Genomic DNA, 24505 nt, shown 5'->3' with positions numbered 1-24505 from the left:
ATACACGGTTAAGTGTGTACTCAAGGCTGGTAGATTATTAAATATTAACCGACTGACGTTTTAATCACAAAGTGCGCGTGATGTATATTAATGTAGGATAGTCTACTTTTAATTCATTAGGCCTAATATTAAAGCATATTCATTTCATGCTCACAGCAACTGTTCCAAAGGAGCAATTTCTGATTATTGTTTTTAATTTTCTTTCATCACATGCAAATACAATACCTTTTGAACTTAATTATGAAAACTTAAAAATTATAAACAACACATCTTAATTTTTTCTGAAAAACAGTCATTTACTTTATAAACTACGAAATCATTTTACTTTTTCAACATAAACACATGCCTTCACCGTAAATCTAACTATACTGCATAATATTACATTACTGTTAATTTTTCCAACCATGCGACTGACTGCGCTGTTTCTACCATAGAGAAAATAACAATAGTTGAGGATCCAAAAGTTCAAACCAGAAGTTTATAATGCATACACTAGAGCTAACGATCCTACAGTATTTATCTACCACAATGTATGCCAACCTACAGGCTGGATCATATATTATTTTTTAAATATTCTTCAATGAGAGGGACTTGGATGATGATTTTTTGTACGCAGTGGTATAAAGCTACATTACATAGAATCGAAAAACACAATGAGGTTTAAAAAGATATGCATATTCTATACAGTAATACTTAATACTTACGAAGTCAAATTTAGATTGCGTAAGCACTGAAAGTGACGGTTATGTGCTTTACATTGAAGTCTCCCTTTTGTGTTTATAGAGAATGTCAAGCAGTCGAAAATGCGCTGATGTATGATCAGTCTCCATTTCGGAACTTAATACCAGAATTTTATTAAGAACACGAAACTTAATACCAGAATTTTATTAAGAACACTCGTTGATTTTTCTCTTTTCTTTAAAATGTTCTATCAGACTATTGGCCTTTTCGGTGTTGGCCACTAGAGTGTGTTTTTATTATGGAATTATTTCCGAACTACACTCCACTACTTCATGGTTTTTTTGTCCTACGATTTCTTTTAATTTTCGTTGGGTAACTATCGTAAATATTATTTATTGAAATCCTTGGTAAATATTTTGACTTTGTTTATCGATCATATTGGTTACTCGTCAATATTAGGCTGCCTGCATGAGAATTTATCACATAAAATAATAAATTACAGTACGCCTTCCAATTCGATACCCCCCTTTAATTCCAAGAACTATCTAATTCTAGACCACTTTTTCGAAATACCAACTGACCACCTATAGAATCTTTTAACAATGACACCCTCTAATTATGAGACCCCTCTTGTTAGAGAACTAGACCACCTTTATGGAAGTTCCAAGTGACAAAATGATCTCCAAATCAAGCCAAACAAATTCAAGTTTTTTTAACAACAAATATTAATTTGAAAAATTGAACTTCAACATTTATTTTCAGAAGTTTATACAATAACGGTTTCTTATGTGTATTATCTTATCTCTTTATCGGACTGTATAATGAGACCAACAATTGTTCTTGTGTTGGCTGCGTTTTGGGGGAATCCCAAAAATGGGTAGGTCGGTAGGAAAATTTTTTTTTTTTTTTTTTTTTTTTTTTTTAACCAATAATATGACGGTTCATGAATGAAAAGTAGAAAATACACAAAATTACAACAAAGTCCGTTTTTGAATCTATATTGAAGAGCAAAACGATCGCATAACACTGTCGCATCGCCTCCGTCCAGGAAGATAGTTCTATTACAGGCTTTTTAGCCCATTAACCTCAATTTCGTACGTTTGGGTCGGTCATGCGTGGCCAACATTTTTAGTTTTTTGGCCTAATAATGATCATATAGAAATTAAATAATCTATAGTCGAATCAACTCGAATTTGATGAGCGCCCCCATTCTAATCTGACATCCTGTCTGACACCACTCCAGTCCAGATGAGAGGATGAGAGACTAGCTAGCGAAGCTAAGCTTACAGGCAGATTGCACACATCAACATACAGGCCCGGTTGACCCAGTTCACGCCTGGCTCTACCACCCTGTCCTAGCCTAGCGAGTGACCATGGTTATTTGCAAATTTTTTTTGCAAGGGTACTGTAAATTTGGGGATAAGTGCTGGAATGAACATACTCGAAACGCAGGTTTGACCACTATCTTTGATGTAATAATTTCCATGCCTAAAATATTAATATTAAAAAGTTTTTTATGCACCTAGGCTAGCCTACTAGCCTCCTAGCTAGGCCTAGGCCTAGTAGTACTGTAGGCCCAGGCTAGGCCTAGCCTAGTATGTAGTAGTAGTAGGCCTAGGCGCAGGGCTAAGGTAGGCCTACCTAGCCTAGCATAGGGCCTAGGCTAGGCTAGGCCTTAGGCTAAATAGGCCTCTATTAATATATGCCTAGCTAGCCTACCTAGCCAAGTCGGAATACGCCAGACTGCATGCAGAGTGCTACATCATGTAACTCTGTCTCAATCAAGCCTTGTTTAATTAATTAAGCCTAGGCTAGACCATCCATAGATAGTTAGATAGATAGACTTATATTAGAGGGTCAGTAGTACTATTAGCCTATACTAATTCGAAGTGTCTATGCTTACGCCGAATTGTAAGCATTAGTCATAGGCTATGCTTACGCTGATCTATTGAGCATGCGCAGGGGTGGCGTAAGCATTATTTCGAGGCTATGCTTACGCCGATCTATTACTGAGCATGCATAGGGCCGGCGTAAGCATATAGTGGCATATAGTGGCTATGCTTACGCCGGATTGCTAGTCAACGTAAATAGTCAACTCGTTGATCTGCTTACTTTTTCACGTTGTCGAGGCATTGCTTTGTCTAGTCCACAGTTTTCCAAAAGAACAGGCATCGTCATGAACTGAGGCAAACATATTAGTACATTCCCACACGAGGACCCAATTCTAGCTTACCTAGTTTCTGTAGCACTTGCCTATTTAGCCTGCCTTAATTCACTTTACTCAAGTACTCCATATCATCCTTGTGTAAAAATATTTGACCTGTGCCAAGTTCTTGTACTTTCCTCATGAGTGCCATCTGTTCATTGTGATACAGTACTACTTCATTGTTAGGTAGGCCTATCTAGCCCAATTTATGTTGATATTGATACAATACTATATCTGAAATAATAATGACAATGTATCTATGTATGATGTGTAGAATGTTGGAGATGACCTGCCTGCTGCAGTGATATTCTGATTTTAAATCATTGTCCTGTACATTACAGTACATAATTAAAAAGCGAAATCAAAAACAAGAATTTCCCCTAGGATGCTCTTATCTCGATCCCTCACCCCGACCTTTCCAACATCTCTTGATCCGTGTCCCTATAAAATTCTTAATTTTCCTATTATGAACAAGTACGCATACAATCATTACAAGAGAGCGTGACACAGTTTCAATCCAATTAAATATTAATATACAAAAACACTGTAGTATATTTCGGTTTAAGCACCAAGGTTTTTAACAACTGAAATGTTTGAAAGGAAACTCTCTTAAAAAATAACTTTCTTTTTCTCTACTAACTGATTTAGATGTGTATAAGAGACCTGATTCGATGTGCAACAACTGTACCACGAAATATGGGCTGTACTAACTTAGCTCTGATTATTAACATGGTGAGAACCATGAATGCAGGCGTAATCGATTGAATAGAATTTTAATTCGGAGTTGAAGTTTCTTTTAGGTGCACGTTTTTTGGCAGAATCGATGCTACGTGAAGATCGTTTATATAAATTTATGTGATTTTCTTTCTCCCAATTCGATACAGCTTCTGTCAATTTTTCATAGCTTGTGACAGTGCCACCGAGACGCAAAGTGTCTTCATCTGCCATCTTGAAACTTCAACAAGTGCGCGCTACAGAAAAAAAAATATTTGCACATGCTCAATAGGATGTTTTCGTACTCACGAAGCAAGCGGCGCCCTTCAAATAGATCGACGTAAGCATAGCCTATGATTAATGCTTACGACTCGGCGTAAGCATACAGTAGACTAGGCCTATGGAATCCTTGCGTATATATTATAATTATATATAAAGACAATGGTACAGGGTAGGGCCTATCTGACTCCTGAGAGAGAGAGAGCAGCTTAGCTCAGTCGGCTAATCTGGTGGCAGCCGCTGTGTGTGCGCTGAATTCCCATCGCTGCTCTCCTTGTGTTTCAGCTAGAGGGCTGAAATACAAGTTACAATAGCGCACCGTCTTTCGGATGAGACGTTTAAGCCATTGGTCCCGTGTGCATTATGGCCCATGTGCACGTTAAAGAACGCAGTACACTCTTGAGAAAAGAGTAGGGGATTGTCTCCCGGTGTACTGCCCAATCACTACCAGAAGGACCCCACTGGAAATAAGTCTTCTTCTAGACTTTCGTGGGCTATCCTTGGTGTTTACACCGAATAAATCCAATCTGATTATTGAACAATTAATATTCATGTTAGCTCAAATACTGTAAAAACGAAAGAATAATACATACCTACTCAAAAGGCAAGCAATACACACCAAACATTGTACTGGGGATTCAATATTTAAACTTTATATAAAGAGTCAAAGTATTGAATCCCAGCATGATGGTGTGTATTTCATTTTTTGGACTCCTGATTCCTGAAATTAATCAGTGAATTCTCCGGTTTTTCAAATAAAAAAAGTTTTAAGTTGGTATGTATGCTATTTTATTAACAGTAAATGAAATTGTCAGTTTCCGTTTTATTTAAAGTGGACTTACAGTAGGATTTAGGAGTGATGTTTCCCTACCTGACGTGTTATACTCGAACCGTTCTCAAATACTTAGTGATTCGGGTGGGGTCGAACTGATGACCTCCAGATAACTAGCCTGGTGTCATAATCACTAGACCGATCACCAAGCTTTAAGTGGACTTCTTACATTTATCATGCTTTCTCTTGTGTTTGTATAGACCACCACAGTTACAATAGGAATGTGCCATTCAGCAACAGGGGAGGCAAGGGTGGTTTCGGGGGAGGAGGAAGCAGTGTATATGGTGGAGGGGGATATGGTGGTGGAAGCTCAAATTATGGAGGTGGGGGTTACAGTGGAGGAGGATACAGCAGAGGAGGATATAGCGGAGGATACAGCGGAAGCAGTAATTTTAGAGGGGGTTACAAAGGCGAATTTAATTCCTCTACATCACAAAGTTTTGGCCAGAAAAGCTCATTTGGGTCCTCAAATCGCTATTCTGTGCTAGACCAACAGGGAACTGGAGAAGAAATGTTGACTCCAACTGAAATGTTGTAAGTATTTTGTTTATGTAACTTTTGTTTACTCTATATGAAATATATCAACATCTTCATACATGAAAATTAATCAGTTAATGTTCAAACAATTTAATTTAGATGAATTATGTTTTTTCTTCATAGAGATTTTATTAAGAAAGATGTTGAAGAATGGGTTCAGGGGAATATGTGGCCTTTTTCTTGCTATAAAGCAACCAAAGCTCATGCAAATTTTCCAGGTAAATTTTGTGCTTTTGAAAATATATAATTATTATTTCTAAGTGCTCGGCAGTGACATTTAAATCCTTTAATCTAATACTATACTGTTTTTACTGTTTTTTTTTGTTTTTTTTTTTTTTTAATTCGTCTATAATCCTGAAAGATGTATCTATATTTTTGTGAAATTGAAACTAGTAATCGTCACAAAAAATGTTCATCCAATTTAACAAACAGATCATTTTAATTAGCAGAGTAATATAAATAGCAACCATTTTATTAAACACTTCAATTTTTTACCTTATTTTTCTTTAGTTGTTTTCATAATGATTATTATTGCCATATATATTGAACATATTGCTATTGTTGTAAAGGTTTTGAAGACACATCATTTGAGGAGTTCAGGCATGAAGCTTACCTAGCAGTAAAAAACAACACTTATGAACAATATGTAAGTTTCAGAAAAAAACAGATGATGACACAGTTGACATGTCAATGATGATAACTATAATGGTTGTGAGGTTAATAAGAATAATGGCAGTGGCATCATAGCAGCTATGAGCTCTAGGAGGGGATCCAGAGATATCCAAAAGTGGGACCTTAGCAAGAATATCCAAGGGGCGGGGCTTAGAGGAAGGACATAGAAGCCTTAGCTAGGGCTGCAGGCATCTTTGATAAATTTTACTGGTGATGATTGCAACTTTTGATAAACATGATGATGATCAATGATATTGCAATCCACATCCAGATCAAGGACTTTTACTGTTACCAGGATAGGAAGCTGGTTGGTTTAAGCCGTCTAACTTGAATTAGCCTTATGTGTGGTATTGTTATGCTAATGAGCCAGATAAGCACAATCTGCACATGCTCAGAAAAACAAAACTTTCCTTAGCCACACTGCGTATCGGCTAGGCGTACAGCTAGGCCTAGCAGAGAATTACGGTAAAAAACAAAGCAAAATATTAAAGGGTACTAATTTCACTTGGCATGCAAATGAATCATACTTCCGTGGAAAAGGCGTATTAAAATAAAAAATATTGGCGTTTGTGAGCAATACATTTTAATTTTATATAGGTAAGTAGTAAGTATATGAATAATTTTAATGCACTAGTTGGTTGATAACTTCATTCTAATTTGTTTTGGGTCTTTTTTCTGCATTTTTATAAGTGGTTAGACATGGCTTAGGCCCAGGCCTAGGCTAGCCTATGTGATATTCATTGTAATACTGTACTACAAAACAAAATCAATTTAAAATCAAATTTGTGAACATACTTAACTTATATCTTAACTAGCAGGTGATTTTATTGGTAGATTAGTTTGTTTGATTTGGATGCCAAGTGAAATTATTACCCTTATTTTGCTTTGTTTTTCCCTGGGCCTACTCCCAAAGTTGAGGTGGTGGGCTTATACCAGAGGAACCGGTAAGCTGTTTGATATGCTGAAGATCAGAATGAAGACCACCAGCTAGCTGTAAAAGTATTACATATAAACAACTTCTATGTTTAAATACAACAGCTGACGATGCATGAATTGATGGTTGTGATGAATTTGAAGATGACAAGGGTTGAAACTTATGATGACAGTTGGTGACATTTATGATGATAGTTGGTGAGAGTGATAATGGTCCTGTATGATGATTGACAATATTTAATGTTTTGATAACATTAAAAGTTGTCGATCTTTAATGTTATCAAAACATTAAAGATTGTCGTTCAATGTTTTGATAACAATTTTGAGATTTGTTATGGTTGTTGATAAAGGATTTCCAGTTTATTCCATTAAAAAATAATTGTATTCTATATTGTAATTATTATTATTCATAATTATGAATCATATATATACGATAGGTAATCATTTTTCATAATCTTTTTTTAAAACTAAATGCTTTATTTCCATTTTTACAGAAAAAAGTATTTGCTGACTTAGGAAATACAGTGGCTCAGAAAAGAAATGAATTAATGCAACCCTCACAAGATACAAAAGCAGGTCTGGTAGGTGAACAGTTTGGTGGCATTCATACACCACTATTAAGGGGACACTTTTTTGGCCACAAAGCGAGAAAAAAAATGTTATAGTATTATTTCATCACTGTTCAGTGGACACCCCTATTAGGGGGAGACTCTATTTGGTCCACAATGTGTGTGCTTTCTACAGTTTTTGGTTTGCCAACACAAAATTAAGCGTTCTCATCGTTGCCAGTTATAATAATGATAGTTTGATGGTGATAATAATGATAGTGATATGGGGGATATGGTATACAAATAGGCCCGATGGAAGATAGTAGGCTACGGTCTCCACATCATTAAGGGGCTATAGATCACTGTTCCCCAAATCTAAAGCAGTCAATATTTGTTTTATTTAATTCATACATACCTTGTAGATTGTACAAGGCCTAAAATACCTGAATGAAGAGAGTACCAACCAAGTAGGCCTAGGCTTACTTCCTAGCTAGACGTAGGCAGTAGAAAGGCCAATTTCTCAGCATCATATAGGTTGGTGTCATAAATTACATAGCAACCTAATAATTGGGGCTAGAGATTACATCATGACGGGGCAAAAACTACTATCATTTCACATGACTGCTTTTTTCCTCGGGAAATTTATGAACTATCATTCAAGGTACGTCATAGGTGCGATCGTTTAAGTTATTACCTGCTTTTAACCAATCAGATGCCTAGAAACTGTGTATGCAGTATGATAGTATTATTAATTGTTTGTATTATAGTAATATTACATTTTCACTGTCACTATATTGTTTTTTACATATTTTTTTTTATCTCCCAGATTGAAATTTGTACGGTAATCTACGCTCCTAGTCCTATATCTTCGTCGTCATTCAGTTCATCAAGGTATGTACAGTCATTATTACAAATAATTCATTGAATTGAATTTACTTAAGACAAAAGGACTTGTACTATACCAATTTGAGGCCCACATTGAGATGGATCCCAATTTGGAAGAAAAGGACCTGACTGTACCAATTTGAGGCCTGCATTGAAATGGATCCCAATTTGGAAGAAGTCATTTCCAGGAAATCTGTTTGAATGGGCTTTCTTAACACATTCAATTTTACTTATACTTAGCACAGTGATATCCATTGGCACTGATTTCCATGAGACAATTGATAATAAACTTATTAAGTATTACAAATGTTCAAATATATAATGAATTTGAAGGAGATGGGTTATTTTCCCGATTTGTCCTTCCTTTCGGGAGGCCATCTAGATTTACAGGAGACTCCAGCGACTTGTGGACGACGTGGACCCCTGCATTGATGAAGCAGCTGGAATTCTATGGCGGCATAAGACTCAATTGTATCTCTGCCATCTTGTACCACTGTTCTTTTGTTCTTCTTTGTCCACTTTGGTTTCCAAGTGGTGGTGGTGCTACTACTAACAATAATAATCTATATTATTTTAGTACCTGTTGAACAATATTAAATTATCTAGCAACCCATATGTTTCAATTCTTCATGAGGAGCAAGAGAGATGGGTTTATTATATTTATAAAGTAAATATAAAATAAGTGTCCAATGTGATCATCACTAAACAGACGTAAAAAAAGTGATATTATATTGAAAATGTTACCTTTATTCAACAGATAACTATATGCAGGTCCTTAAAATTTCTATAAAAAAGTTTCTATAAATTTCTTGAATCTCAGTGCAGGCAACAAATCGTCGCTCATATCACAAACTAACACAATGAAAGTAGATCGTGAAAGCAAAATACGTTTCAAAATATGTGCTGCTGTTGTCTGACCTTTTGTGTGGTAAAGTGCTTGAAAACCAATACAGTACGTGTTTATTTTAATGCGCTTTTTTTGTTTTCACAAACTAACAAAATTTACTTTTATTGTGTTAATTATGTATCAATATTCTCAAGTCTTTATAAACAATTTCTGTAATAGTTTTTGTATGGCATTACCATCAGGGGTGAATTCCAAATGATATTTTGGTGGGGTTTTTTTTTTTTTTTTGTAGTGGAACGTCTAGTTTTGGATCTAGTGGAGGTACATCTAGCACATTTGGCTCTAGTGCTACCAATCTATTGACTGGAGGACTCCACCAAAAAGGTCCTACTTGGAAGCCCTATATAATTTTTGTTCAGCCTTATTTTGGTGCCTTCTCAGTTCGGCGCCTCTGACACTTGCCCTGTTCTACGTCTCTGCAGAATACTGTATGTAGCCTTCCTTGATTTTAAATTTGTTCAGGTTATTCTTGTAAACTTCAGAATGGCCAATCTTTCAGATCCTGCTTTTCTTTCTAAGATCTTCTCCATGATAAGACCACAAGACAACATCTGCTCTTCAATATTTCCTGAAAATATAAATACAATTGAACTTGCCTAAGTCAAATTCAAAATGCCATTGAAATATTGTTTGACTTGGATAAAATTTGACTTACAGATTGTTATATAATGAAAAACATGATTCGGCATGTAAAATTAGATCGACTTAGAAATTATTCGACTTGGGCAAAGCCGGCTTTTAGGCAAGTTTAACTGTAATACGAAGATGCTTTTATCATGGAGTTATATAACTGAACTAAACACCTCCACAGTTTAATACATGTTATGTATACAAAATAACTAACTTTTACCTATGTATTTACATATTTCAAAGGAGGTAAAAAATCCAAATTTAAAATAACAAAACCTGTTATGCTCATATTAAATATATATATTTATAAGTTTAGGAGCAGAAAAAGTATGGGATTCACATAGGCTTCCCCATAGGATGGACAATTCAAGAACATAGTAGAGTACTGTAGTTTGAATTTTTCTTTAACCTATAGTAGGGGCCTGTTCTTTTAATGTTGTACACAATTCATAAATGCTTTTTTAAATTATCAGACCAAAAACGGAAATAAAGGATTTTTTTTAATAGGGCCTAAAATTGCCCAGTTTTTTTTTTTTTAGCTCCAGAGGCTTAGCTACTTGGGTTTTGTAGTTTGCTGGACCCCACATCAGACAGCATAGCCTTGCCAAGCTGTACCCAGCAGTCAGGCAAAGCCTGGAGCCACCACTGGCTTTATCATCTTATAATGCATAGAGTATTGTCTTTACAAAAAAACTGTTATGAAAATGTTGAATTTGAAACAATTTTGACTGTATTATTAGAAAGCATTACCAATTTTATTCTCTTTAATTGCAACCAAGTAAAATGCACCCTCTTGAGAAAGAAGTTTGGGCACAATTGGAAGGAATCGATTTGTAACTTCCATACCATGGATGCCACCAGCCCACGAAGCTGTGATGCCACCAACACCAACCTAAAAGCAAGAGTAATGATAATTAAATCATAGCTCCACAGTTTTTCAATGTAAAAATTATTCAGTAGTTAAAAAGATACAAACCTCCTCAGAGGGGGTGACAACATAAGGTGGATTAAACAGAATCAAGTCAACTTGGCCACAAAGCCTTGGTAGAAAGGAATTAACGAGATCCATCTGGACAATCTCCACAGATGCTGAATTCTGGATGGCAGTCCTCTTTGTTGTGCTGGTAGCAAATCCATTCAAGTCAGTCCCTCTTAGGGAAAGGGGAAAAAATAGTAGTACCGTAATATATAAAACTTGATAATACTGTATAAATTTCATCTGTTTTTAAAGAATGAATGGTACTGTATATAATTTTATATAAAGTTATAATATAATTTCTGTGTGATAGTTTATATTTCAATATTTATATTACTGTACTGATATTAGTAGGTATAAGAATGGATGAAAGTATTAAATTTAAAAACTAACATACTGTAGTGACAAATAGAAAATCATTTTTATAAGTTTCAAAAGTTCAGACAAAAATAAAATTGATTTTAAATGGTTTTCACTCTTTAGTAAGCAATCGTTTTATCCGATATAAGATTCAAGCATAAATAACAATTGTTAATATTAATTGATTTAACAACCTCGAACAGTACACTGAAAAGGTTGAATAATCAACTGAAAATTAAATGAGCAAGCAAATTTTGTGTTGCGAATTCAACTTCAACAATTATATTAATATTGATACTGTATTGTTTTATAAAATAAATTATTTCCATTACTTACATACATTGTGCTGAGTTGCCAAGCAATTTTGAAAGAAACGTCGTAACAGTTCCAGAACCACACCCCACTTCTACACACAGAGTAGGTCTATTGAAATAAAGTGCAGTTAACGAAGTTAGGTGGCAAGAGAGTTCCATAGTTTTGAAGCGGCAAAAGAAAACAAACATTTGCTGTAAGCTGAAATTTCAATTTTTTCATGGCAGTGGATGCACTAATTGGCCAAAAATAAAATTTAATTTTTATTTGAAATCATCACTATTGGCGGGCGACGGGTTTGCTAAAAGCCCCTATCGCACTGGACTTAATTTGGTCAAATTAACCGAGTCACTGGATAAATTGACAAAAAAAAATCCAATCCGAACGTCGGTTACAATTCCCTCAGGGTTAAATTAACCAAGCCGAATGGTTAATTTTACCGACCTCAGCCTGCCCAGTAAAACTTACCACGGTCTCGGTTAAACTAACCACGCTGGTCAAGAAGTCCAATCCGAATGTGCAACACAGTTAAAACTTCTTCCATGTTGAAACCGCTAGAACAAAACCGGAAGTTGAAGTCACAAACTAGCGCCCTCAATAATATTTTTTATACACAAGGTTAAATCTTGGTAAAACTATGGTAAAACTATCCGCGTGAATAATCCAAGTGCGAACAATGGTGAAATGTACCCATGACTTTGTTAAAGTTACTTTGGTTAAAGTTATCCTGGTTAAATTTACCATTTTTTAAATCCAGTGCGAACAAGGCTAAACATGTATAAAAAAAGTCTTTCCTTAGACACTATCTGGAACAACTTAGATGAGCCTCTTTATACCTTGTTTGGCGAACCTGCCGACTGCAACTATTAATGATTTCAAATAAAAATAAAATTTTATTTTTGGAGAATTAGCGCACGCGCTACCACCAGAAAATGGAAATTTTAGAAAAAAATAAAAGTTTTTCTTTATTTATTACGCCCTCCCCTGTCTTGAAATCTCCAAAGATAAAATATGATTCTTCCTAATTATATAAATTTGAAGCATTTACCCGTCTTATTTTACATTCACCAATAAAACATTATTTTTATTTTCTCCTCCGTCTGGATGTTTTTGGCAAAACAATTTGCTAAGTAAGAAAACAATTTTATTTTTATCTTTATTTCGCCCTCCTCCTCTGATCTTTAAAAAATAAGTATGTGAAACAAAGAATAAAAAAATTCTTGCCTTACCTGGTCTTCTGGATGAAAGCATTGTCCTTTTCCAGTGCATCCAGGAGCAAGAAGGTATCCTCTGCTGGCTCATATACATGATCATAATCTTCAGCTTTTAGGTGAGAAATATCTGGTGTTTTAAACATCACAAAAATCTATGATAAAAAAATGGTAGAGACTCAAGGAAGTGAAACTGGATGTGCGACGGAACAAGAAGGCAGTGTCAATAATAATAAAAATAATAGTGTAGTTTTATATAGCGCACATATCCATCTAATGTAAGATGCTCAGGGCGCTTAATATGTGGACTAGGAACTCGACCAATGACTTTCTTCGCCCCTCAGGGTCCCTTCGTGTCTGTTCTACCCGGTAACCCGGTACCAGCAACTCCCGTCATCCACCACAGGGGCTGCCTGTTCCAGTACACCGGGGTATCCCCTACTCGTCTCGAAGGATGTACTGGGTTTTTTATAGTGCACACGAGCCATTTATACTCTGGGCCTACGGTTTATAGTCCTTACAATTCGTCCAATGTTGAACAAAATTTACTATTTTAGAGTGGTGTCTAAAATGTGTGAATGTCGTATTCATTCGGAATTGAAGTTTAGGAAGAGCCTGTGTGAGGAAGAGGCAAACATGCTTGAAAAAATACAAATTTATGCACGAGAGGTGAGCAAGCTTACATTTGGGAAGGAGGCTGAAGATGTAGCAAGCGTATTCCATTGAAGGAAGGGTAGCAGACTTATCAAAAAACAGACCCCCTACCCTGCCCTTTTTAATAAAGTATCTCCATGGAACTTATAAGAAGTTTTTAAAACTACAGAAAAAGAAATTGCACCTTATATTAATCATTATATATTTTGCCAGAATTTAAAATAGGTTTAAATGTCTAGCCCTGAAGCTAGGGCAGGCAGGTAATTATTTATATCAATTCAAATCTGGACTAACGATCGAAAAGGTCTAGTCCTATCTAGGTTAGAGAGAGAGGCCTACACGATCGACCACCAACTTTACCAAGACAATATGTTGTCACTGTTTTCATGAAGAGACACAAACTTCAATTTTGATGAAAACAACGTTTTGAGAAAAACGGATTTGAAGTGGACTACTTCACAAACCCGTAAATTTCACTATCAAGACAACAGAATTTTGAATATTTTTTTACATGTTTAAAGATAAAGCATTAAACAATCCAAATGTGTAATTTATTTTTCTTTTCTTAACTTTAATTAACCTGTTAATTAGCGTGAAAAGTTTGTATCTGTTCGTGAAAATGATCAGAATAAACACAGCATAATATGTTGTTTACACGTAGAGTGAAGTTTGTGTCCCTTCGTGAAAACAGTACGCGCACCCGTTGTTAAGGCACAAACTGTATTTTAGCTACGTGTTAACCACTGTAGTCAAGGGTGAAAACAGGCCTACAATCTTGGCTTATTCTGTTTAATCACTATGTTTTTACCAATAATTCCACATTTGGTGCACATGTATAACTTATCCCAAGTTATACTGCAAGAAGGGTACCAGTATGCCTAGGTAAGCTAGGGAAATCTAAGCCAAGCTAGGCCTTATCCTAGAGATCACAACAATTGCAATGCCGCATGCGCGTCTTTTAATAACCCAATGAAAGTGTCTGTTCATGAAAACGAAAAATCAATTTTGCTCGGTTTGTGCGAAACGGCTAATTAGCTTAATAAGCTAATTAGTGTAGGCCTAGTTCCACTCTTAAAAATTAGATGAAAAGGTAAAGTTTACTATAGTATAGCCTATAGGCTAAATCAAAATGTGAAAGAAAAAAAAAATGAAAAAATATGATTTCTGAAGTTTGTGTCTTCGTGAAAACGGTGATAATGTGACCATCTATTCCAGGCGTCGCCTAGCCTAGTAGTCACACAACATGCTCACCATTTCAGTGAGGTAAGCCCTACTACTTAGTACTAGTAGGCTAGGCATAATGCCTTCTAGGGTCTAGGGCCCTAGGCCTAGCTATGGAAGAATGTAGAATGTAGGCCTAGGCGATGGAATCGTTCAACAAACATGAGTTTTAAATCCGGATATTACTGATTGCATTGCTACCTAGCCTAACCTAGAAATGTTTATCCATCACAAACGTTTCCCTAGCCTTGTCCTTCGCTCAGCAGAACTGTCGCCAAATTATAATAAGTGTTTGTAGACTTGAAAGTTTACAAAAAATTAGGGTCAAAATGAGGTCATGGTGCGTGTTTATGATTGGACGACAAATGCTGGTAGCCATTTAGTCATGCGTCAACACACTCATTTACGAGAGGCAATCGCACCTTGCTGCTGTGAGCTGAGGTGGTTGAGGATAAACGAAGGGATTAGCTAGGCTAGGCCTACGATAATAGATTGGTGATGGAATAACATAACACAAAACTCCAGTAAGTTTGACAACCTTTTCCGAGAAGATGGAAAGAAGAAAACTACATATTACTAATTACTTACATACTATTAAACATGGCGTATAATAAGCTCTACAAACTCTTCGATCAGTACTGTCAAAGGTTGACAACGCATTGGCAGCAGCTGACAACTCTGCACAGAGCATTTGTTTTGTCGGGCCTAGTCTTTCTGCTGAGCTGTGTAGCAACGCTACCCGGTTTGCTGACTGTTTATTTCTTGTCGATTCTGTCTGCACTCGCTATCGCCAAAACTTTAAACGAAAGCAATTCTTTTCAGCCATCAAATAGGCTTCTGAAATATGTTTATTTTGTGTGTAACTTTTACTTCCAACAATTACCTGAACTTCAAATGCAATGGCTCCATTGGAAAATAAATACCGATCAGTCACCGGGTGCTGCTGAACGTGGTAGGACGAGAAAAATTCAGACAGACACATACGAAAGGCACTCTGAATCCTCATATCAAAAACAACTATGTGACACGCATTCTGAAAATTTAAAACAGCTTTGTTCTCTGCCAAATGAAGAAATACGTTTTAGAAATCACATTTTTAATGACTTCATTTTATCATGGTATACATCTCTGAGTCTGCATCAGCAGGTTCCGGATGAATTTCTGGTGCATATTACATATTTGCTCAAATCATTTACAAATTATTCCAAAAAAATTGATGTATACACCACTGTTAATCGTATTTTGTTTGAACTGCGAAAACATCTATGTCAATATCGAACAAGTTCCTTGAAACTAAAGCAATTACCGTTGAATAGTCGCTCAACTCTTGCTGATGTCTACGCCAATCATTTTAATCTGCATCCAGCAATTCAAGACCAAAGATTTATGGAAGATTATATACGTCAAGTAACTAATGTGTTGATGTGGTGCCTTTTACCTAGTCATGTTTACAGGTGCTATACAGGGAATTTATTACTCCAGGAAATTTTAACATGCAATGTTTTTATAAGTTTAACCGATTTATTAAGTGATCCTAATACTTTGAATGAGATTATTCTGTTAGTCCTTAATGATAATGTGTCAATGTCATCTGACTTACTTTATTTAGTAGGAGGACTACCAGAATCATTTGATGAAAGAAGCGTTCAAACAGAAGTAAAACATAAAAGCTCGAAAGATTTGAAAGAGTGCAAAAATCTTAGTAACCAGTTTGTAGCCAAAAAACAAAACACTTCTAATATACCACTAGTAGATGGAGACAATGACCAGGAATTAAAAGGAGAGGAATTAAGAGATAATTACAGTTCTGATTCTGATGATCAGAAAGTTTTGCAGACCTCCCAAATTGCTAGTAGACCAAAGTCTTTGGATTGGATTAATCCAAAACAACAAAATTCTCTTTCTGCAATAAGCCAGCAAGGTTTTCCCAGTTCACCAACAAAACCAGCATTATATCGTTCTAAATCATCTCCTGTTATATCACTACCACCAGTAAAATCAACTTTTAAAGCAAATATCAAAAGTGAAAATAGTTATGTTGTTCCTATGACAGAAATGGCACCAAGTGTGTCTCTCAAAAGAAGGGCAAGTCTCACTTCTCTAGTCAGTTTTCAGAGCATCCCAGTTGAAGAGGGAGATGATGAACTCTGGTTTTTGGAAGGAGAGGAGAATGTTCAGGATGTGTTTGTCATTCCTAAAGATCCAGGTAGAATAGGCATTTCTGGTACCCAGGATGATCAATTAATTATGTATGGTAGGCCTCATGAAGGATTTGCATCAGATACTCTGAAAATGCTGCATGGCATGATGGACACAGCTCTGTCAAAGCTGCCATCAATGGAAGCTAACCCAGCAGAAAAAATAGATGAGGAAGATGGTGTTTTCACCAACATCATTGAGAACATCAAACAATGGAAAACTTCATTTGAAGATGATTTACTGGATGAAAATGATCTGGTTACAAATGAGAATAAACCATCTGAAAAAGTTGAATCTTTGAATGGTTTGGTGCTTCCAGAAGGTGACGACCAGTCAAATTGGGGACATGATTTTTTGAATGAACAGGAAAAGAAGGCACCATCAGTGTCAAAAACTCGACACAAGGATGTAAAACAAAAGGAGGGTCTTAAGCATTGTAATTCTCTAGCTGTAAGCCATCATCAGGCTGACGACGATTCAAAGTCAGCACGGGAGACAGCAGCTGATAAACGTGCTAAGTATGGTTTGTCTCGTAGCAAGACTCTGGCAGTGTTGGAAGGCGTGACAGACCAATATTCTGATATCGAAAAGGAACGCAGTGTGTGGATTCAAAGTATGCTAATTATAGATACTGAGACCATGAAAGACCAGAGAAATATCAGTAAGGATTACACTTTATATTGTATAAAGGTAAATACACATTGATTGAATTTTTTTATAATCTTATCAATATTAAACCTGCAGAACTATAGAAAATTTTGCTTTAATAATATTGTACCGAAGGTGTTAATAAATACTTTACAGAAAAGTATGCTTTTTAAATGGACAACCAAAAGCTTAGTATCAACCCACCTCTCTGCCTATCACTATCAGCTTTTTCTGAATCCTATGTTTCCAGTACTGTCTAGCCATTAGGACATGGAGATCTCTTTTATCTCTTTTTGTGTTGAAAGTGAAATACACATTTGGACAAAGGTGGTATTGTAAGGTACATTCCAATGCTAATTATCTGCAGCATATTCAACTGTGTCGTATTGTATGTCGACCATGGAATTAGTTTAACATCTGACCCGAGGCCTACAAAAGCAACCAAACTACAGTACAGTACTGTACATACGCTCATTGAATAAGGGGGAATATTTTTTGTTTTTCAACACATGTTCTGTATGAGTTGACTTTTATGATACTGTACATGGCAATTGAGGTGTGCAAAGTGTGAACCAAATTGCTCCTGGCTTGCATAAGGCCTGCAGCCTGTATTTTGTCCATCTTTACCTTTGACTGATGCAAATTGACTTAAGTTATACTGTAGAATGTTTGGAAATTGTTACATATCACTCCCGCCTGCATCAAAAATTTGGGGGAAATTGATGATGCGGGAATAAAAAAAAAATGTTTTTTGCTGCATCATATATTTCAAGCAACATCTTAAAAAACAATGTAATTTCGTGACTGGAAATTCATTTTCTTTAAAAAATAATAAAATTAAACCAGTTTTTATTACAATATTCTTGCCAAATAAAAACAGTCCGTCATCTATGAAAAAAAAAGCAGTATTCTATTGTTCTGTTAAAAAATGAAAAAAAAAAAAATCCCACCCTCATCACTTTAATTTAAAAAAAAAAAAGTGATAATCTAATAATTTTTTCTATGTGCCCTAAGTTGAGTATCTGCCTTTGTGTTTTAGATCATAATTTAAAGCCCAGTAATTTAGGGTTGAATAATTAAATCATTGTAAGGCAGGAGTATTCGAAAAAATTTCCAGTAGGGTGGGGGAGACTGGGGCCTTGCATGCTTCTCCACTGTGTACAGGTTTCTCAGACAGTTAACCTCACAGAGTGATGTTTCTCAGGTACAGTACTGTACATAGTACAGCAGGCTTGGCAGGTGAAAAGTTTCTCATGCAGGCATGTAGAGTAGGCTTCAGATGTGAATGATTTTGGAGTATATAAAAAAAAAATGAAATTATAATTATCACAGTGCTCGGGTTTTTCTGGCATAAAATGTTCTCAGGTACTCTAACCAGGCTTCCATTACAGTATATTCAATTTCACACTGTAAAATTCGAAACAAAGTCAGGAACAAAAAATGAAAATGGAAAAGTCATACACATTTCTTTGTAGCAAGGTAACTACAGGTTTTCGAACACCTAGAATGGTCCAAAATCTTTATTGCACCAAACAAAGCCATTAAATGTATGTGCTTTGTTTTTTGATTTACTATCATAGTTTATTGTTGTTCAATGTACTTCTCGGGTAAGACGCCAAAGGCTCTAAAAGGGTAAAGTATGCTTTTCATATGAGAAGCAATTTTTTTTAAATGGCACTTTTCAATTTTTTTACTGTTATTAAAACATTTTTCAGAAATTATTCTGAAATATGTATTTATTATGGTGGTAATTTCTTTATGCTAGACTAAATTATGATCCTAGCTCTCTAACATTAAGGCATCTAGTTTGAACTGTACAATCAGCCATTATGAAATTTAATTTTTATAAAGTACCTTAAAATATTCAATATAACATGGTTTAACTTTTTGAAAACTTTGAACAAATCCAAATATACTGAAAAAAACTACTATAATAGTAACCTTGTAAAAAGTGAAGCATTTTTCTTTACTTATATTTTGTAGTAATTTTATGGTGAATGATAGATTGTGAAATTATTTGGATTTACCGCATTTTAACCTACTGTTAGGAACACCAAAATGTCAGGAGTGTAACATTAACATTCCACCTGCTTTTTTTGTGTTTTTTTTTTAATTTTTGTTTTTTTTTATTTATTTAATTTTATGTATCTATACTATAGACATACTGTAGTAGTATGATTGAAAGAAACCAAAAACATAATTTGAAAAAAGCATGTTTTGGATGTGTCGGCTACAGATGACCATTGACATATTATATTAGGGTGTGTCAGGAGCAGTAAAGTTAATAGGTACCATGTATTTACACAATTGGAAATTATACACTAAAGTAAAACATTGTACATTCTGACAACACTAGCATCAATAATGCCTCTTAAACATAGTATTTCAATATAAATAATACACCAGATTGCATATTTTTCCCATATAAATTAACAATTTTTTTATCATTTACTATGTTTAAACCACCAAGAAAAAGAGGGTTCCAAAATAGATGTTGAGAAGTTAAATTGTCCTACAAGTATAAATTATATTATTATACCATACAGTAGTAATAGAGCTTTCAATTTCACGAGGACAGTAGGACGTACCTGTATGTCACTAAAAGTCATCTGTGCATGCGAATACATTTAAGTTGTCCTCATCGTGTGGATTCTAGGCCACAATTTAGCCAAATCTACAGTACGTATGCAGAGAACGTACAGTAGGACGTCCTGTAGGCCAATCATGCATGAGTGATTCCATTCTAGCATTGCATCATCGCACAAATCGAAAGCTCCCTACAGTAAAAGTTCTTCAAACACTCGATATCAACAATAGGTGGTAATAATAATAATAATAATAATAATAATAATAATAATAATAATAATAATAATAATAATAATAATAATAGTAATAATAATAATAATAGTAATAATAATAATAATAGTAATAATAGTAATAATAATAATAATAATAAATAATAATAGTAATAATAATAATAATAATAATAATAATAAATAATAATAATAATAATAATAATAAATAGTAATAATAATAATAGTAATAATAATAATAGTAATAATAATAATAGTAATAATAATAATAGTAATAATAATAATAATAATAAATAATAATAATAATAATAATAATAATAATAATAATAATATAATAAATAATAATAAATAATAATAATAATAATAATAATAATAATAATAATAATGATGTATTTTTATATAGCGCACATACTGTACAGTATCCATCTAATGTACAGTACTGTAAGATGCTCAGGGCGCTTGATATGTGGACTAGGAACTCGATCAGTGATACTTTTTCATATACATATACTTCTGATAGATTTTGTAGTCTACTTCAAGACTTCAAAAAAATACAGAGGGAGAAAGACATGAATATTAAATTCATTAATGTTTTTCATATAGTATAATATCATATTTTCAATAATATTATTTACCCATATGATAATACAGTATACTGTTTGATACAAATGTTATGTACTACCATTGACCAAGGCATTCATATCTGGAGAGTAACACCTTGAGAATTTATGTACTGTACATGTTTTTTGGGCGACCACTGCATTATCATAGATTGTCATATGAAATCTTACCAATATGAGTTTAAATAATGTTATTGTCAACATGACATTTAAGAAGTTTTCAGGAGTTTAAAGCATTTTACCTTGTATTCTATTACATTGTTGCTGCGAAGCAGCCAATTCATATTCTTGACAGCAATTTGACCTCTGAAAGGTCATTGTTTGTCAAAAAACAAGGGCCTAAAGACAACTGAAAAGCGGAGTTTCCTTCTTTCGTTCTGCCGGGTAAAATCAATTACTTTTAATAGACAACGTTTGTAGACTAACCTACTCGTACCAACGTCCGCATGTCGTGCTAGCCTTATCCTACTCTAGGCCTAGACTAGCTACTGTAGGATGGTATAGGCCTAGCCTTGAAAGGACGAAGGTCCCAATGAAAAACAATGTCGCTCTTTGATAGCTAACATTGTCTATTTAACATCACAATAATTCATTATTAGGCACATAGTTGTTTTTTGAATTGTACTCCACAAATCTCAGCCGATACCTCGCACAACTCGTTAACGTCTATATCTATTGTCGTGATGTGATGGCTCGCTGGCTCACATTTTGATGTCTCGCACTTGTGATCAAATAACACGCTAGCTCGCACTTTGGCAACACTCTTTGGCAGTCAACTCGCCCCTAGAAAACCCACCCTTGGAAACTTGGCCCATAAAAAAATGTACACTTCCTAGACCATGCAGTCTTCAAAATAAAAACTGTAACCTTTGGTAATCAACTACATTTTCCACATACATAGAAATTTTTGAAACTTTATTAACAAAAAACCTAAACCAGAATTCACCACTATAGACACTTTTTGACAAAAATGAAAAATTACGACTTTGTTACCCAATGAGAAGTGTTCTAATATAGACAATGGGTCGTGTTTCATATTATTTGTTATATTTTTATTATTCATTATTTTCACTTGACTCGCATAAATAATTTAGTTCGAAGAACATTTATATGCAGTTGTACTTCGCAGCAATTCACTTGCAATTTGCAATTTCTAGTTTGGTAGAAGAATATAAAGTGCATTAAGCAAATTTTGACCTTTGAATAATATTATACAATTTACAGACACACCTTATTTTGTTTTATTATTATTAACAACCTACCGTACGATATTTTGAGTGATCTCTAAAACCAGGCATCTATCATTGTAACAATGTTAAGACAACACAAAGAGAGATGTATACTGTACTGTAGCTTTTTGATTGACCACTGCCTGGTCATAAATTGTTGCATACCTGTAAAGTCCAACATTTCTGTACCTGTACCAAGGTGTTTTCAATTACAGTAGGGTACTTAGTGTCAAACATTTATTCTGCTTGGGTATTTTTGTGTATAATATGGGTTTTTTTTTTCACTTTTTTGAATGTGAATATAGTGAAGTGGTATGATTTTTGTTAATATTTTTTAAAACACTAGAAATTTGAACATATTTTCAGTAAACATCTTAGGATCAACTATTAAAGTTAAAATTGTGTTTTTTCAAAAACAAATCATTTTCTGCAACAAATGTAAGAAAAAAATAATTGAAATAGTTTGCATGCTTGTTTATATAACTTTAATAAAGACTGGAAAAATACTCAAAGGCATCAAATTTTAAAATTTCTAAAATATAATAGCAAATATCCAAATTTGGGGCCATTTAAAAAAAAATCGCGTACTGGAATTAAACATTTAATGTGAGAAAGGAGATTTTTCTATTTCTTTTAGTGTACAGTACTGAAAAATGTTTGATGAACTACCTGGGATGTTTTTAATCAATCAATGAATTATATATTCTTCAGATGATGAATGAAAGTATTATTTGATTGAATTTAATAGTATCAAGCTCTAATATGGAAGGGAGATGAACAGCCAACAGAAGCTAAAACACATTTGTTAAAGAGAAGGTTCAGAGAGTTCACCAATTTGCAGAGTAGATTGGAAGAGAATCCCCGATTGAAACCACTCCTTAAAGGTGAACATTCTCTTGTTATATATTTTGTTATTTTGAAGTTTAATTCGAAGGTCTTGTTTTCATTTTTTGTGCCTTTTCGATTTGTAATAGAAAACTTTAGTGATTTCTGTACCAAAGATTATTACAAAATACAATACCAGCAAATATTCTGACAGCCAATGAAACATTCATATAAACACATTCTGTATGACTCATTTTCTTGATTATAATTTATGATTTGAAGAGAAATTTATTCTCGTTATAACTGACAACTGATGATTTGTTTACAAAAAATACCTTGCAAGAGCCTTTACCATGTTTTTTTATTATCCAGTGCTTTGAAACCATACTGTAAATGAAAGAAAAACAGAAACTTGTTCATGAGATTTCCTTATCTTATTTTTATACTGAGTATAAAAGTATTTCTGAGCCTGAGACGTGGAGAACTGTCAACTTACACTTACACTATCCTACATGTTTTTTAGACTGTGATCCCTTCACTAAATCCTTGCAAGAGACTTCCATCAGAATAGCCCAACATATTAGGGTAATCTATTGTTGATCCCTGGTCCTTGGTAGAGGTGAGGGGAAAAAAAAACCAGGTTGCAATGAGATTTCAGAGACTGTAAAAACATTATGGCTTTTAGACAAATGTATGCAGTTGATTATAGAAAATTAATAATTATATTTTATATGAAAATTAATATTTTACCCTCTCCACCTACTGTACTTCTCTTCCAAATGATGCAATGGGTTTTTTAAGGTGCACATGGAACCAGAAATATGTACACTAGACCTCCAATTTTAAGTCCAAACTGAGAAGACTTTGTCCTGCCAACCGAACCCTGGAGAAAGATGGAGTTGATTTTAAGGTGGTAATTTCAGCACTCCTGCCGTACTGCCCAGCCACTCAACTCATCCAAGATATAATTCAATAGAAACATGTATGATTACCTTGAAATGTATTGTTCCATTCCAGATCCTATTCAGTTATTGTATTTACCCTTGCTCTCTGTATAATGATACCATTTTTTAGTGCACCACTGCAATATATATCTTATCTTGAAGCAATTTATTGCTTAAAGTTTACAGAGTACAGTATTATATATCAAGTGATCTCTTTAATCGTGTGTATGACCAAACAAAAGGCTATTCAAAATATTGTCATCTAATTGTTTAAAGTTATTTGTGTGTACGTGTCTAGGTATCAGGGATGTTCCACGTAAGCTTCAGCTGGTCAACAGAATGAGTGAAGATGTTGTGCTGCATCGAAAACAAAGTCTAGAGCGATATCTACAGGTAACTTTTTCCTGGTTCATATCAAATCTGTGTATTTGTAATTTAAAATGCATGCTAGAGATCAAGTTGTGTTGTGTGCTTGTGGAAAGAATGAATAAAAGAAGGAAATAAAACAGACTCGGATTTAACAGATTTGCTTGTGTAATTTTATTGCACTCAAGTATTCTTCTACTCGGGGCTTATACAGGTTGTTGCACACTGTGCATGCAGTGTGTTTGTCTTTTGTCATAAAATTTTAGTTAATATTAACTATCAATAAAGTATTGGTTTGACAGT

General features: G+C 34.5%; 3 protein-coding genes across 10 annotated transcripts in view; 2 read left to right on the top strand and 1 right to left on the bottom strand.

The window, feature by feature from the left end:
* The first annotated feature begins 1905 nt into the window (after positions 1 to 1905).
* Positions 1906 to 9589, top strand: LOC117104202 (nucleoporin NUP42-like). The gene is made up of 7 exons (XM_033244913.1): positions 1906 to 2133; positions 4913 to 5246; positions 5373 to 5467; positions 5819 to 5895; positions 7349 to 7435; positions 8229 to 8293; positions 9427 to 9589. Exons 1-7 carry the CDS (start codon positions 2055 to 2057, stop codon positions 9587 to 9589), a joined length of 900 nt encoding a protein of 299 aa, XP_033100804.1. The 5' UTR covers positions 1906 to 2054.
* LOC117104197 (methyltransferase N6AMT1-like) lies at positions 9512 to 15263 on the bottom strand. Of its 6 annotated transcripts, none has more exons than XM_033244906.1 (6): positions 15147 to 15263; positions 12702 to 12838; positions 11497 to 11583; positions 10801 to 10975; positions 10575 to 10716; positions 9512 to 9762 (listed from the first exon to the last, which is right to left on the bottom strand). In XM_033244906.1, exons 2-6 carry the CDS (start codon positions 12827 to 12829, stop codon positions 9653 to 9655), a joined length of 642 nt encoding a protein of 213 aa, XP_033100797.1. In that variant the 5' UTR covers positions 12830 to 12838; positions 15147 to 15263; the 3' UTR covers positions 9512 to 9652. The 6 variants fall into 6 exon arrangements, 5 of the variants coding, with proteins under 5 accessions (XP_033100797.1, XP_033100794.1, XP_033100796.1 ...); XM_033244903.1 differs by lacking the exon at positions 15147 to 15263 and adding an exon at positions 14770 to 14892; XM_033244905.1 differs by lacking the exon at positions 15147 to 15263 and adding an exon at positions 14760 to 14868.
* Positions 14966 to 24505, top strand: part of LOC117104196 (sorting nexin-19-like) — a 24814-nt gene continuing 15274 nt past the window's right edge. For all 3 annotated transcript variants that reach the window (XM_033244900.1, XM_033244902.1, XM_033244901.1), the window contains exons 1-3: positions 14966 to 17447; positions 22816 to 22951; positions 24135 to 24229. In XM_033244900.1, the coding sequence (XP_033100791.1) occupies positions 15159 to 17447; positions 22816 to 22951; positions 24135 to 24229 (2520 nt within the window). In that variant the 5' untranslated portion in view covers positions 14966 to 15158. The remainder of the gene's footprint in view (positions 17448 to 22815; positions 22952 to 24134; positions 24230 to 24505) is intronic.

This window comes from Anneissia japonica, unplaced genomic scaffold, assembly GCF_011630105.1.
Source record: "Anneissia japonica isolate Jap-2015-1 unplaced genomic scaffold, ASM1163010v1 scaffold288288_len553704_cov182, whole genome shotgun sequence".
In the NCBI taxonomy this organism is placed as follows: Eukaryota; Metazoa; Echinodermata; class Crinoidea; order Comatulida; family Comatulidae; genus Anneissia; species Anneissia japonica.
Note: the sequence above shows the minus strand (reverse complement) of the source record. Positions and strands in the feature narration are given on the sequence as shown.